General features: G+C 42.9%; 1 protein-coding gene across 6 annotated transcripts in view; it reads right to left on the reverse strand.

The window, feature by feature from the left end:
- Positions 1–2,348: 2,348 nt before the first annotated feature.
- Positions 2,349–15,551, reverse strand: part of LOC308280012 (peripheral plasma membrane protein CASK) — a gene marked incomplete at its 5' end in the record, with an annotated part of 91,750 nt that continues 78,547 nt past the window's right edge. For 4 of the 6 annotated variants that reach the window (XM_080720265.1, XM_080720262.1, XM_080720263.1 and 1 more), the window contains 7 exons: positions 2,349–2,544; positions 4,662–4,745; positions 7,150–7,352; positions 9,401–9,481; positions 10,827–10,907; positions 13,935–14,050; positions 14,958–15,154. In XM_080720265.1, the coding sequence (XP_080576391.1) occupies positions 2,368–2,544; positions 4,662–4,745; positions 7,150–7,352; positions 9,401–9,481; positions 10,827–10,907; positions 13,935–14,050; positions 14,958–15,154 (939 nt within the window). In that variant the 3' untranslated portion in view covers positions 2,349–2,367. The remainder of the gene's footprint in view (positions 2,545–4,661; positions 4,746–7,149; positions 7,353–9,400; positions 9,482–10,826; positions 10,908–13,934; positions 14,051–14,957; positions 15,155–15,551) is intronic. The other 2 variants (XM_080720266.1, XM_080720264.1) reach the window with 1 other exon arrangement.

Consider the following 15,551-nt stretch of genomic DNA (forward strand, 5'->3'; position numbering starts at 1 on the left):
TCAAGATCCCACCACCCAAATTGATTCTTTTTTATTATATCTTCTTTTCTTTTCTTTTTTTTTTAATTTATATTATTGTCAGGATTTCATTTTTTTTCTTTCTTCTTTTTCGTTTTTTTTTTTACAAACACAGCTCAGTATTTAGGTTTGGGAAGGGGAGAGGACTTTCAGAATAAAATGTCCGGTACGGAGATCTGCCTGGGAGTCACTGGAGGTATGCATAGATGTTATCGACTTCCTCCCAAAAGCCTCTAATAAGGCAGTCTTTATTTTAGTCACACACATTGTTTATATATATATATATATATATATATATATATATATATATATATATATATATATATTTAAGATGCTTAGTGTCATTGTGCACCAAATATTCTGACTCCAGGTCCGTTGGTCACTGATTAGCAAACACATCTCATATACGGGCAGGGTGGGGGGAGGTAGAGAGAGAGAGAGAGAGAGAGAGAGAGAGTGAGAGAGAGAGAGAGAGAGAGAGAGAGAGAGAGAGAGAGACAGACAGACAGAGAGAGACAGAGAGAGAGAGAACAGTGGGGTAACCCTCTTCTTTAAAATGTTCATTTTGTGCAAACTGAATGTAAACAAAGATATTATTTTTGGGGGGGAGGGGCATAGGAGGAGACGTACAGCAACACACGGAAAAGGTGGCCATTTTTTCATATTGTGCTCCTTCAACAATTCGATTGACAAGTACAGGAACGGGACCTTCGTGGAATAAATAGGGGAGGGCATCACAAAATAAAAATGTTACTGTTAAAGTTTAAAAAATAATAAAAAAAAAACGACAACTCTGCCGTGTCTCCTGTGCTTTTACCTTGACTCAAAGTTAGATATGGGGTTGAGGAAGGCAGAGTTGGGGAGGGGAGGAGTGGGGGAGAGGAGAGGGGAGGGGGAGGGGGTTAGCATCCAGTGTGCTTGGAGATATTTTCCGGAGGGAACACATTAAATTTTACCACAAGAAATGCCTTCTAACCACTTCAAAACCTACGTATACTTCACCGACCGGAGTCCATTTAACGTCTCAACGCCGAAAAACAGCCAGTCTACAAGCTCACCGCCCGTCGCGACTGCGCGGCGTGGGCAGTAGCCTGGAATGAGACGAATCCGCTGGGGCAAAAAAATAATTGCCCTGGGTGGATTTGAGTCTGGCCCCGCTCAATTGTGAATCCATTTCCTCACCCCGAAGAGTTGGGTGACCAATCAGGGCACAGTATTGGTCTGGTCTAACCAATTGTGGCCAGAGCCATTTTTTTAACCCTCCCCTTGGAAAGAAAAATACATATAGAAGAACCAGACTCATATCCATGCAGTGATATAGTCTGGCTACTAGGGATGGGACGGTAAGCAATGTTATCGTTTATCGTGATAAAAAAACACTCACGATAATCGTATCGTGGAGATTTAATATATTGTGATATCGTCCTCCGTCATGCTGTCATATCTGGTACCACTTAAACCCTTTATAAATGGTAAAAGGTACTTATAATATACGTAGGCTACTTGATAGTCTTTTTTTCACTCTATCAAATGCCTTTTCCCAAAAATAGCCGATCCATCTGCTATTTTTTGGCACATTTTCCGCCCCAGGATAATGGATTTTGATTATCGCGATAATAATATTTCTTTTGTCACAATAATTGTGATATGAATTTTTCATAACGTCCCATCCCTACTGGCTACGCGAGGCTAGCGTGGCGGTGAGCTTGTGGATCCACTGTTTTGGGTTCGGATGTTGGGCTCTCCGGGATAAGAGAGGCAATGGGTTCCAAAATGGCAGAGGTCAGCACACACACACAGACACACACACACGTACACACACACACACACACACACACGCACACACGCACAGGACTGCATTGGGTTCATGCTTTGCTATTGCCCTTAAAAGTACCACAGCACCGACTGTCCGTTGATTACAAAATAAAAGTATAAAATGTCTACCGCACTGCCCCTCCACACCCCACCCTGCAACTATAAGGACAGGGCCATATGGATTATTAGTTTTCTTTATCATTTATACATGTATATATATAGAGAGAGATATATATAGATATATACTTTATATCTATATATACACACACACACTACAATGTGCCTTTGAGGCTGTTGATGGGAGGAGGTGCGGGTGTGAATTCCACGTCTCACAGTCTCAATTCTTCTTCTTTTTTCTCCAACGATAAGTTTCTGTTCCAGAGGAGGCCGTTTGGGGCTCTGAGCTCTGAACGGGAGTTTGACATCCACTTATTGGACCGATAACCAAATGTCTCGGGTGATTGTATTCACACACACGCACAAGTACACTCAGACACTGTGTGAGCGTGTCTCGTGGTTGGTGTGCGTGATGTCTCAGTAGACCCAGGACACGGGGACCCACTGCGAGGTCGTACACACCAGGTCCACCGCCTCCTCCAGCAGGCGGATGGTGTCGTCGATCTCGTTGTTAAAGATGGTCTGGTCGAAGTAGTGGGCGTAGGTCCTCTGCAGGGTCTCCGACTCCTTCTGCAGCCGCTGGAGAGAGTCGTCCTGAACACGCACGCGCCCAACGCAAAGAGAGGAGTTTAGTTAACGCATGTATCATTATTTTATGCTTTAACTATTGAAAAACAGCAGATATACAAGCTCACAGCGCGGCACCGAGTGCCGCGCTGCAAGCTTGTAGATCTGCTATTTTTGAAAAGTCGTGAAAATTACAATTTTGACCCGATTCTATAAGTGTCTTTTGAATCCTTCTAAGATTTTTTGAAAAACCCATATGTTTCTATGTCAGCAATCTGGCTAGCCATCGTCAAAGAAAAGGTCCTTTTCTGGAGCTCAGTTAGTCTGTTCTTGAGAGACTACTATGTCAGTGGTTCTCAAACCTTTTCATGTGAAGGACCCCCAAAATGATATTTATTTGGCCACGGACCCCCATCTCAAAATATTTAGTTCCAGGGACCCCCCAGAATCAAAATTTGAGTTACAAGCATTCGCTTGTAACTCATGTTCGCTTGAACCAATGTTTGGGGGGCGGGACATGGCCATTTGCCTCTATGGCCGCTAAACCTCGCTCAAATAGAGGCTCCGCGAGCCAAAACAGGAGGGGTGGACGTGCCACGTTGTGGCACGATGCATTGTCCCTCGCGGTAGGTCAGGACGTCCTCATTGAAACAAATGTATTTTAATGAGATTTCATCAGTTGCGTCAGTGCGGATGAGCTGTAATTGTCACTCAAATAATTGCGATTAACAATTTAATTGTCTTTTTGACGTTGACAATCACATTTCTGTTTGGCTTTTAGGCTTTGAAGTTGCACATGGCAGATATGACACATAACCTTAATATACAAAGAAATTACTGACATAATTGACAACGTTATACTTAAAAAAGAACATTGATAGTGGAAATAGCCGATCTACAAGCTCACAATAATAAGGACCTCCAACGGAAACAAGGGCTTTTTTGGTGTGTTCATTTCCACTATCAATGTTCTTTTTAACCTGTAAAGTTATCAAATATGTCCTTCATTTCTTTGTATATTTAGGTTATGTGTCATATCTGCCATGTGCAACTTCAAAGCCTAAAAGCCAAACAGAAAGGTAATTGTCAATGACAAAAACACAATTAAATTGTCAATCGCAATTATTTGAGTGACAATTAATCGTCATGTAAAATGTCATAATCGTGACGACAGTATTGTGTGTGGGGAGGGATTAATTGGCACACATACATTACTGTACACAGAGAGGACACACGTCTAACTCTACTGAAGGCCAGCGTGAGCTGATCTACAACTACCACTTGTTCTGTACTTACAGGCAGTTTCTGTAACCACCTTGGAACCTCCAGTGCAAATCGGGTGCGAGGGAGGCAAACAAAACAACACGAGAAAAGAAAAGAAGCAAAAACACACATAAAGCAAAAACAGAACATGCACAAAGCACAGCCAGGACCCATGCAGAGTGTGGTCAACACAAACAGTGGTGGAAAGTAACTAAGTACATTTCTTAAGTACTGTATTTAAATTTTGAGGTATTTGTACTTTACTTGAGTATTTCCAATTTCCAATACTTTTTATTTACTACTCCACTACATCTCAGATCCAAATATTGTACTTTTACTCCACTACATTTATTTGAAAACTTTAGTTACTAGCTACTTTGTAGATTGATTATTATTAAAAAACATACATTAACCACTTCAGCCTATACATTTCGGACATTTGAAAATAGCTGATCTACAAGCTCACAATGCACCTCGATGCAACGCATTGTGAGCTTATAGATCTGATATTTTCAAAAGATTTCTATATTTGAAAACTTAAAATGGGACATTCTGCATAATGAGTACATTTACTTTTGGTAGTTTTGGTTTAAGTACATTTTGATGCCAATACCTTTGTACTTTTACTCAAGTACATTTTGAATTCTGGACTTTTACTAACTTGTAACAGAGTATTTCTGCACTGCAGTATTGATACTTTTATTCGAGTGAAACATTTGTGTACATTTTCCACCACTGAACACAAAGAAGACTAAATGCAATGTCGCAGAAACCAAAGAGGACTCAACACAACAAGAAAGAGCGTTAGTGAGCGTTGACAGACAGCGGACAGCTTGCGGAGAGGTGAATGAAGAAGTGACGTGTGTGCTACGTACCTCTACCTCGTTGAGCCCTGGGGTGATGGTGGGAGCTGCGATGAACACCACATAGGGAGCAAACTCTGCCGTCCTGAGGATCTTTAATGCCTGGAGAGAGAGACAAATTGTGCGAGTCTTTGAATATTTTGACTCGATATAAATGTCTCCTAAATCCTATGGAAAACTTGTGTTTCTATCATCAGTAGTCTGGGATCACTTCACTTTTCGAGGTTTGATCCGATCGGGAGAGGAAACCACTTTACGTCATGTTGTAGTACTCAAAGGACTACAATTTGCCGGAACTATCAAACCGGATTCAGTTTTAACCCAAAATAATTCCCCTGCGCTCAAGGACATACTTTTAGGGCCTACCTAATAAACTCCTTGATGCGGCTTAGTTTTGATTTTGAAAAATGTGTTTGGTATATGCATCTTTTATTCAAACTCGTAGCGACTGGCAAGACTACACTAGGCTACTCAAGCATTTTAATAGGGATTGGGGAAACAAACAGAGGGAACCAAAACAAAGCGACTCCGCTTCTTCGGCTTGTGGTTTCCGCCTAGACCGGATCAAACCGCCCGTTGTTAACGATCACCAGGCTTTCCCTCAGAAAGCCTGGTGGGCGAGGTTAATCATCAGTGGTTCTTTCTCATGTCAAGGACCCCTAGTAGAATTATATGTATTTGGCCACCGACCCCCCTATTATGTATCAGGGACCCCCCAGAAGCAAATATTTGAGTTTCAAATGTTCTCGCTGTGAGATTCTGTATTTTTCAATAGCTTAACCAGGGTTCCCACACATTTTTACCAATGAATTTATAAAACCTTTCCAAAACTCTTCCAGAATATTTAATAAGACAGACCTCTGACTTCAATGGACAGACTACCAAGCACAGGACTGACAACCTTTTCAGGCAGATCTACTAAAATGGATAATTTGCTGTTATTGAACAGAAATTGCAAAATAACTTGCTGGATGTTGTCATGTGGAAATCCAGTTTCAAATCTGTCGCTGCATCAATACAAAAGTATCTTCGGTGGAGGCTCAGCCTTAGGCCAGTCAATCTAAGCTAAAAAGGGGCCTGACCCAAAAGAAATTGCAATAGTAATCATTCAGGGTTTTTTATGATCCTTAGGGTCATCCAAAACACATGTTAAAAATCTTCCAAAATATTCTTAGTGGATCAAGGTAAATTCAGGGGATTCAAGTTTGGGTCCCTTCACTTACTATACAGGAAAAAAGACCCCCCAAAAAATCTTCTTTAAGTAGCATGTGAGGGGTCTAACTAGGGGGTTTTCATAATTCTGAATCCATTGCGAGCATTTGTTTTGCATGAAAAACATTCCTCGGGCCAAAAACTGACCCACAACACGATGGTATAGTGATGAGTCATCACTTTTCACACTTTGTGGGGTCCATTTTTTGCCAGAGGAATATTTTTCGTGCAAAACAAATGCTTGCAATGGATTCAGAATCATGAAAACCCCCTAGTTAGACCCCTCACATGCTACTTAAAGAAGATTTTTTGGGGAGTCTTTTTTTCCTATATAGTAAGTGAAGGGACCCAAACTTGAACCAACTGAATTTACCTTGATCCACTAAGAATATTTTGGAAGATTTTTAACATTTGTTTTGGATGACCCTAAAGATCATAAAAAACCTTGAACCATTACTATTGCAATTTCTTTTGGGTCAAACCTCAGATTGACTGGGCTATATGGTACTGGAACTAGTTATGTTTGTAGCTGTATTGTTGCAATATTCAAAGAGGCCACAAGGTGGTGATCTGACACTGTTGATGTATTTTGACTCAACACAATCAAATGGGACACAGATATTGTCCATGCATTGTTCATTCATATTCCATATTCACAGTTTTACTGTATTTTACATCACATACTCATGCACATTTCAGGTATTCTTCTGACTACACAAATGTGATGATGGGAGCTTGTAGATTTGCTATTTTCACTACTTCTTCTACTTCTGGAATTTCTTAGATTTCCTTCTTTTTTATTCATGAAATGTAGCTTTTTTTGGAAATGTATTTTGAGAATGTTTTGAAATAATAAAAAATAAAAACAAATTTAGGAAACCAAAAATTAAGGGACCCATAATGGCTTCATCATAGTCCGAGGTGAAGAGCTATCACCTCAACTTTTAGGTGATAAGCTATCACCTAAAAATGTGAAAACAAGTGGAGGCCATAATAGTCACGGACTCACGGTAAAGTCCTATCACCGCGCCTCTGTGCCTCTAAAACCAGGGGGCACACTGATTGGTTTAGAATCTAGATCGACCAATCAGTGAACGGGGTGATGGGGAGATGTATGTAAGTAAAAACAGAGGAGAGATGTCTAGGTCCGCGGTGATAGCTCTTCACCGCAGCTAATGATGTAACGTTGTAGTTTTCTGACTTTAAAAGACTACACCGCGGTGATAGCTTATCACCGCAGACTGTACTATGATACCCCCTTTAAAATGCAGTGTTTAGGAAGCAGTGCCCTGACCTGTGGCTCTACGTCCAGGATGGAGATCATGCCCTGGCCGTGGATCTGTCGGATGGTCTCCAGCCTGGTGCCGTACATGGCGTCCTCGTGGCTGCCGTACTCCAGGTAGTCGTTGTTGCTGATGTCCTGCATCATCTGCTCGTGGGTCACAAAGTAGTAGTTCTTCCCGTTCTCCTCGTCTTTCTTGGGGGGCCGAGTCGTGTCTGCATGGAGGAAGAGGAGGAGGATCAGGCATGTGAACACGTTAGCCCCCTTTTCACTGACATGGCCCAACACCACACCACTCCACAATGCCCACTTGTGCCAGGATTTACAGTACAAGGACCTGGGTAGAGTGGTGTCAAAGTGATACTAAACATGGTACTAAAAAGTATCCAATCCAGAGTAGGTCCGAGCTAGGCCAAACAGGGGCAAACACTTCATAATGACTGATCACTCACTGACTTTTCATTTAGACCAGGGGTGGGCAACTTTGATGATGGTGAGGGCCACTATATTTCCACCTTCACTCCAGAGGGCCACATTGCATATTGCTACGTCCTAGTATTTCATACAAAAGAAGTGTTTATGTGTTTATTTTGTAATTTGCCTTTAACCCTACAAGGGCCGGTCAGAGTGAACCAAAGGGCCGCATACGGCCCCCGGGCAGCACAATGCCCAGGTCTGATTTAGACCATCAGGATATAGTTGTAATACATGATAATAGATTATATTGTGTTATAATCACTGTTATAATCTATTATAGTGTATTATAATTATCATAGTAATATATTAATACTTTATAGCGTATTATAATCACAGTTATAATCCATTATAGTGCATTATAATTAAGATAGTTATAATACAAATTTATATTATTAAATTGACAAATTTATACAGTTAAAAGGATCAATTTGTTTCTTACCGATAGGGGTACTTTTGTGTAATGGAAAATGTAGATATTTTTATGTGGTGCGGTGTGGTGGGGTGTCGTGTCGTGTAGTGTGTGGTGCTAAAGCTGCAGTCGAAAAGGGGCTATAGACATCAAAGGGGGCTTGAGCCCCTGCCCTTTTATCCGTCTGTAAAAAGTGCCCTCTCCAGACCATGAATGCAGTTTTTACTGGTGAAAAAAATGCAAATTACCTCTTTCCCTGCTATACCTGAAGGCAGCATTCACGAGACTTGCCTTGTTCAAACTCTCCTGAACTTGAATGCAGCATCTTTTTTTTTTTTTTCATTTATGTTTTATTGTATTTTTCATATAAATCACAAAAACAAAGCAAACATAATCATAAAATAAAAAAATAAACACTTATAGAAATACACACACATATCCAAGGGGGAGGTATCTGCCACTCTACACATTAGTTACTCTCTATACATATAGCACATTCATTTCAAAATGCACGGTCGAATGCAGCATCTTATGTTGAAAGAATTGCCCTCTCTGTGTAGAAATCCATGCCCTTACACCACATCTCCAGTATTAACTTGATTATGCTTAGTTTAGTGTGGTATCACACATCGACAATAGCCGACCTCTAAGCTCACAACGTGTCGCAGCACGACGCGTTGTGAGCTTGGAGGTCTGCTATTTTCAATATTTTCACCAAAAGGCCCTTTTAGAAATGTCAGCCCCTGCCTCTGTATTATTCTCTGCACGTCCCTGAGGAGGATTGATTGACTGATTGATTGTTTTATTTATTATTCTATTTTGGCAACAAACTATTTCAGTATTAAAATCTTGGGAATATTGTGTGGCGATGTGTGACGATTGGGTCCAATGTTTCGTTCAGTGATTATGGGGGCTAAAGACTGGTTCAGAAGCTGTGTTCACGTTCACTCCCCCGTTGGGAATAATAGACTCCAACCTGAGTCCTGTCTCCTAAAAAGGTAGCCACCTACTACCACACAGATATGGAAAGTCAACCGGAGATGGCGAGTCTTTCTTTCTTTCTTTGTCTTGGGAATAACCAAGGGAGGTGGTGTATACTTACGACAAATGGGGTGTACATAGGAGGGATGGGATGTACTTATAAAGGATGGGGTGTACATACGAGGGATGGGATGTACTTACGAGGGATGGGATGTACTTACGAGGGATGTACTTACAAGGGATGGGATGTACTTACGAGGGATGGGGTGTACATACGAGGGATGGGATGTACTTACGAGGGATGGGATGTACTTACAAGGGATGGGATGTACTTACGAGGGATGGGATGTACTTACGAGGGAAGGGATGTACATACGAGGGATGGGATGTACTTACGAGGGATGGGATAGGCGAACCGGTCGGGGTGCTTGGTGATGAGAGTGTTTTTGATGTGTCTCCTGCCGACGCCGTGGGCTCCTGAACGGAAAGAAGGTGAAAACACAGGATTACACGCACGCACGCACGCACACACACACACACACACACACACACACACGTTATCCCTTAACTAAGCTAAGGTAGTTATAATGTGCTGTTCCACTGAGCTCATAACGTATTATGAAGAAAACACTATAGCCTCTATCTTTTGAATGCCTGAACGGATTTCCAAGCAGATTTTTTTGTTTTAAAGCTGTGAATGCCGTGCACACGTGTCTGTGCATTATCCGTGCATGACCCGTGTACATTGTGCACATTAAACACATTAAAAAGGTACAATTCTGGCAATTAGAGACATTAGTCTTGGCAACAAACTTGTTAATACCAACACATTCTCACCCCTAAAGCGTCATACAACCGACGCGTTGTCAAGTACTGTACTGCGTCGGACGATAGACGCTTTGGGATTGCCTACTGTTTCACGGGTTGGACGCATTGGGTGGTCTAAGAAGAAAGAAAAAAAAAAAGAAGAAGAAAGAAAAAAAAAGTAGTTCCCGAAGCGGGATTCGATACCGCTTTGAAGGGTTTACTGGTTTACCAGCCACCCGTCGCTACCGCTCACGCCACACTATAAACGACGGAGCCGCGCCGTCTCAGGCGCCGATGAACGCCGAGAGCCGCCGCCGAGGGAGCGGCAGCGACCGAGTCGCTGCAGCGACCGAGTCGCTGCGGCGAACGGTGTGAACGGCGCATGAGCCGACTCAGCGGCGTTACCGAATTATGTGCCGTTATGGACAGAATAGTAAATTTTGACCAGGGGACTGCTTCCGCGTCCGAATACGGCTCAAAGAAGGGACTACGTTATCATCCACGTTGTCAAAGATAAAAGCACAAAAAAAATGATAATTCCCCAGTCGTCTGGTTAGCTCAATCGGTAGAGCATGGTTACACAAATCCACCGGGGTTCGATTCCCCGTGATGGCCGTCATCGTAAAATATTCCAGTAAACACATGTCGGTGCATACGTACTAAGACTCTCCGTTCGCGTCCGACCGTAGACGCAGTAGATGTTCCCAAAGCGTTGTGCGGGTGAAGCAGAAAGCGAGTTAGGAACGTGTTGGACAGGTGAAGCAGAGGGGGTGAGAATGGGTTGCTAATACAACAGGCGTAACTTTGTAAGAATCCATATTTTTGTTTGGATATTGTTTATTGCGATCACAACCGAAGGAGCGGGAGAAGTAGAACAGATTTTTCCAGCGGGAAATACGTTTATAGGAACAGAAAAATAAATCAGTGGAAATTCACATGGCAGAAGTCACACCTTTCTACCTTTCTAGGCACCCTCTGCCTCATATCGCGCGGTTAGCCCATGTGCAGTACCTACCAAGCAGAACCAGCGTTTTCCTCTTGAAGGCGGGCAGCTTGACCACCTCCTCGTACGTCACCAGGTCTAGTTGGTCAAACACTGGAGAACACAAGACAAACGCCAGGTGAAGACAAACACACACAGACGCACGTGGAGCATTTACTGTACACCCCTTGTCCCCTTCTTCTCTGACAACAGAGTACTGCTGCTTCTCAAGTTAGCTGTCTGACTGCATGGGGTCTAATTTACACCATAGGTCCTGGAAAAAAATAATAAAAAAGTTTGAGAATGACGGATTTATTTGACTATGGAAAAAACAGCAGAAGTCTGTAGTGCGCCCCGCCCCCACCCCCCACCCCCATCAAAAGCAATTTAACAGATTGGCCGCCATTTTGAGAGAAAAGACGTCCCCATAGGCCCAGACATCTTATCTCTGGTTGGCAGTGGATGCCATTTAGGTAAAAAGGTGCCAAGTAAGGCTATTTTAGCACCAGATGTTCGCGAGCACAACGCACACGCACGCGCGCCGGTTGAATGCGTGTGTCCAATGTGTTAAGAACCAAAGCATTATGGGATGGGTGGCTCTGATTGGTCAGGGATGAAGGGAATAAAATATGTACATAATTAGAACACTAACGATGTGTTCACACCCAACACAAAGTGAATTATCGCCTCGATCAATTTAACTATGTGAATTATGCAAAATTTGCAAATTCGTGCCTATTGGTGTCTTTTATTGACTTTTTTTCCTGATGTACTTTCATATTTAAATAACAAAATAAGACTTTTCCCACTAAAGCAACCCAGATCAAATCAGTGCAAAGTCTATAAATATAATAAAACAGCTGTTTTTGTATATTTATAGACGTTGCACTGATTTGATCTGGACATTTTAATCAGTCAATGAGATAGATGGATCAATACCAGCACACTGCACAGCACACATAGAATAAAGAAAAAAAATTAGATACACTAGGAAACACTTGCTTTGTGTCCGGCATGAATGCACCACCAGGGCTTTACATGTGTACAATGAAATGAGGAATGTACATGAATGTGTGTGTATGTGTGGTAAGGATGTGACTGCATCAGAGTTGAACCGCACACACCACAAAATAGCCGACCTACAAGCTCACAACAGAGCTTGTAGGTTGGCTATGTGTAGGTACTGTATGTATTAAGCATAAATAAAGCTTTATCCATCCTGCATGACAAACACAAACGAGGTAGAGCTGACGCGAGCGCTTACGAGAGACATCGCGACTGAGCTGAATCCCAATACTCAAAATACTGCCTCCTCCGTCCTCCGGCGCGACCCGGAAATCGACCACGTCCTGAACATTCATTTTGCTTTTTTGGAGGGGCCGAGGGCTCGGAGAGAGGAGGCTCCCCGAGCCGCTTGGAGCCAGGGATGGGACGATATAAAAATGTTATGTCACGATTATTGTGACAAGAAGAACATCGCGATTTACGATATTATCGCGATAATCAAAATATCTACAAAATCCATTATCCTGGAGTGGTGGAACCATTTAATGTTTTCAAAATGTAAAAAATGGTTTGAAAATAGCAGATCTACAAGCTCACAACGTGTCGCGTTTTGAGCTTGTAGATATGTAGCTTGGCAAATAAAAGTGTGAATTGATCCCAGTGCATGACGGAGGACAATTTCATGATAATCTCCACGATACGATTACAGCGAGTGTTTTTTTATCGCGATAAACGACGATAGCGATTAACGTCCCATCCCTACTTGGAGCGAGGATCACGTGACATGAACAACCACGCGATCGATTCCTCTTTCTTCGCTTTTCCTCGCTTGGAGGCGGCCGTAAGGCGAGAAGAAACGACGTGAGCGGAGGAAGCGAGGATTGGGAGTTTGAGTATTGGGACCTGGCTGGAAGGAAGGAAGGAAGGACGGACAGAGAGAGAGGCAGAGGGTGAGACAGAGAGAGCAGAGGGGTCACATGGATGTCCGGAGGAGTTACTTACATGCAGCCAAGTCATTGGGGAAGAGACGGCATGGAACATATAGAGGGGAGGGAGGGGGTTAATGAAAGAAATACACCATAAAAGAAAAGGACAATTCCAGAGACAGAAAAAGAAAAGGAAAAAAAACTAAAAACACACATACGTTAAGTCCATCAAATGTTTAAGGTTGTTAATTACAGGAGTGTTAATGCACTGAACTGAGTAAAGACTTAGAGAGCGTTACTGTGAACACATTGCAGAAGAGACACAAATATGCTTATCACAGCTGCTTGTTGTGGCTTTCTGAAGTAGTGTGTGTGTGTGTGTGTGTGTGTGTGTGTGTGTGTGTGTGTGTGTGTGTGTGTGTGTGTGTGTGTGTGTGTGTGTGTGTGTGTGTGTGTGTGTGTCTCTCTCAAGGTGTGCGTGTTAATCTTGCCAGATAGTGCTGCAGCTTGCCAAGTCATTTGTTTTTTTAAAGATGCAAATTTCTTTCGGTTACAAAATATGTATTTGTTCCTTTTTGCTTTTTTTTGCTTTAGCTTGTTACTCCCTTTCTCCCCAATTTTAGTCGCCAAATGATTCCTCGCTTGGTTCGGCCAGGCTTACTTTGCGACACATTCTGAACTTGCAGATCTGACATTTACACAGAATGTTTGTCTGGGAGGAAGGCTAATAGCGTGTCATGTTGTGACGCGTTGTGAGCTTGTAGATCTGCTATTTTTGGTGAAGAGTTGGCCGTAGGTGGAAAGAGAACTCATCAAGTACAGTGCAAATCAGGTCTGTTTTACAAAGCATAGTGAAGTGATATTGATATTGATGAATTCCAAATGTTATTCCAAATTATTCTGCGGCACCCCTGGACTGGCATCACGGCACCCTTGGGTGCCACGGCACACACTTTGCGAAACCCTGCGCTATAGGGTCCAAGTAGCTTAACAAAGCCTGGTCCTTTTAGATCACAAGCAAAGCTAAAGCACAGATCTCCATTAGGGATGTGGGTTATTATGGAGGACATAATGAGCATGCAGCGCTCCACCTCTCCAATCCTGATGGTTAGTTACACATACATTAGTTTGAGCTGTTAAAAGACAGTAAACATTTACAGTAAGACAAATATAGTACTACATTTGGTCAGGCGTGTGTGCGTGCGTGTACCTGCGTTGTGCTTGGCGAGGTACTTGTCTTTGTATTGCTTCTTCTTCTTGCCAAACCATGTGCAGCTGGCCTGCTGCTCCTGTTTGGTCTTCTCCATGGCGATGCACGCCACACGCCTGAGAAACAACCAAGCACTGGTCATTTCCTCAACTAAGACAAGCACGAAAAGTGTTCGACTACCTTTTTTTTTTTCACTGACGAAAACAAAAAAACGAAATAAAAACTATGATGACTAAACTAAGACTAAACGTATTGACAATTTCGTCAACAAATACAGTAACAACTAGAGAACATTGTTAACCCATTTAGTGCTCCAGACATGAAAGGGTTAAAAGTCCAAGCTGCCGGCCGCCTGCTTCGTCCGCGGCCAGTCTCTTATTATGAAGGCCGGAAGTAGATCGCGCTCACAATTCCTTACTTGACAATGTTTGAGATTTACTCGGAAGTGTTGTCGTCCAAAGCGTAAACAGTAATGGAGGATTGATGCCTTTCAGCTAGTACTATTTTAGCGAGAATCCAATGCCATCCTTGGCATCAAAAGTGTTTTTTGGAGAAAATGGACATCAAAGATGAGAAAGACCGTTGGCTTCCATGTTAAGGGATCACTATTGTGTGCACGTGTCGTGGATGCGCGATGATGATGAATCGGCGAGTCCACCCGTGCCAGCACTTTTCAACGGACGGTACGTACGGCCCTTGCCAGCTTTACTGTATATACAGTAAATATTGCGCCTATACTCGGGATCGGCACTATAAATACTCGAGTATATTTCGGGATCGGCTACAAATGAGTTAAGGAGGAAGGAAGATCCAGTAGAACTAAAAGACAAGTCATTTTATGTTTGGTTGCAAAAGGCTGTCGCTGTGCCATGCGTTGTGAGCTTGTGAGTGTGTGTGTGAGCGAGCGTGTGTGTGTGAAAGAGACTCCCAGCCAGGCAACATTTCAGACGATCGCTACGGAATAAAATGTAGTTCCATGAAGAGCAAAAGCACAAGCAAAAACACAAACACCAAAAAGCACACCATTCTTGCAGCTCCGGCGACGGGATGAGTCCCGCAGTGCCGTTCTTGGTGTTCTCCAGTTTGCCCTGCCACCAGTTGTGGTCGTCCTTGGAGATGATCTGGATGATGTCACCCACGCGGAAGCGAATGCCCGCCTCCTTGCAGGGGATGAGGTCGTCCTTCACCGGGTCGTACTCGAACTGAGCGCGCACGTAGATCTGACCAGGGGGAGGAGAAAAGGAGGGGTGGAGGGGAGGTAGAACAAACAACAACAAAAAAGATGGTTAGCACGTGGAGAAAAATAGAGACAGAGAGAGACAGAGGGCTCTATTTTCATTGTCTTAAGTACGAGTTCTTATGCCTTAAATTAAAGGCCTGTCCATACTGTCTCCGACCACCAAACTTTTCGTCGGATAGGTCAGGTTCAACTACGAAATGACGTCACTTGCATCTTCTGAAAAGCATTACCCTGAATTAGAGTTCGGAAAGCTGCACGTCGGAAAGTCGGAACTCTCTGACGAAAAGTTTGGTGATCTGAGACAGTATAGACAGGCATTTAAGTTAAGTCATAAGAGCTGGCACTTAAGACAATCAAAATACAGCCCAGAGAGACAG

This window comes from Nannobrachium achirus (assembly GCF_963921795.1).
Source record: "Nannobrachium achirus genome assembly, chromosome: 24".
Lineage (NCBI taxonomy): Eukaryota > Metazoa > Chordata > Actinopteri > Myctophiformes > Myctophidae > Nannobrachium > Nannobrachium achirus.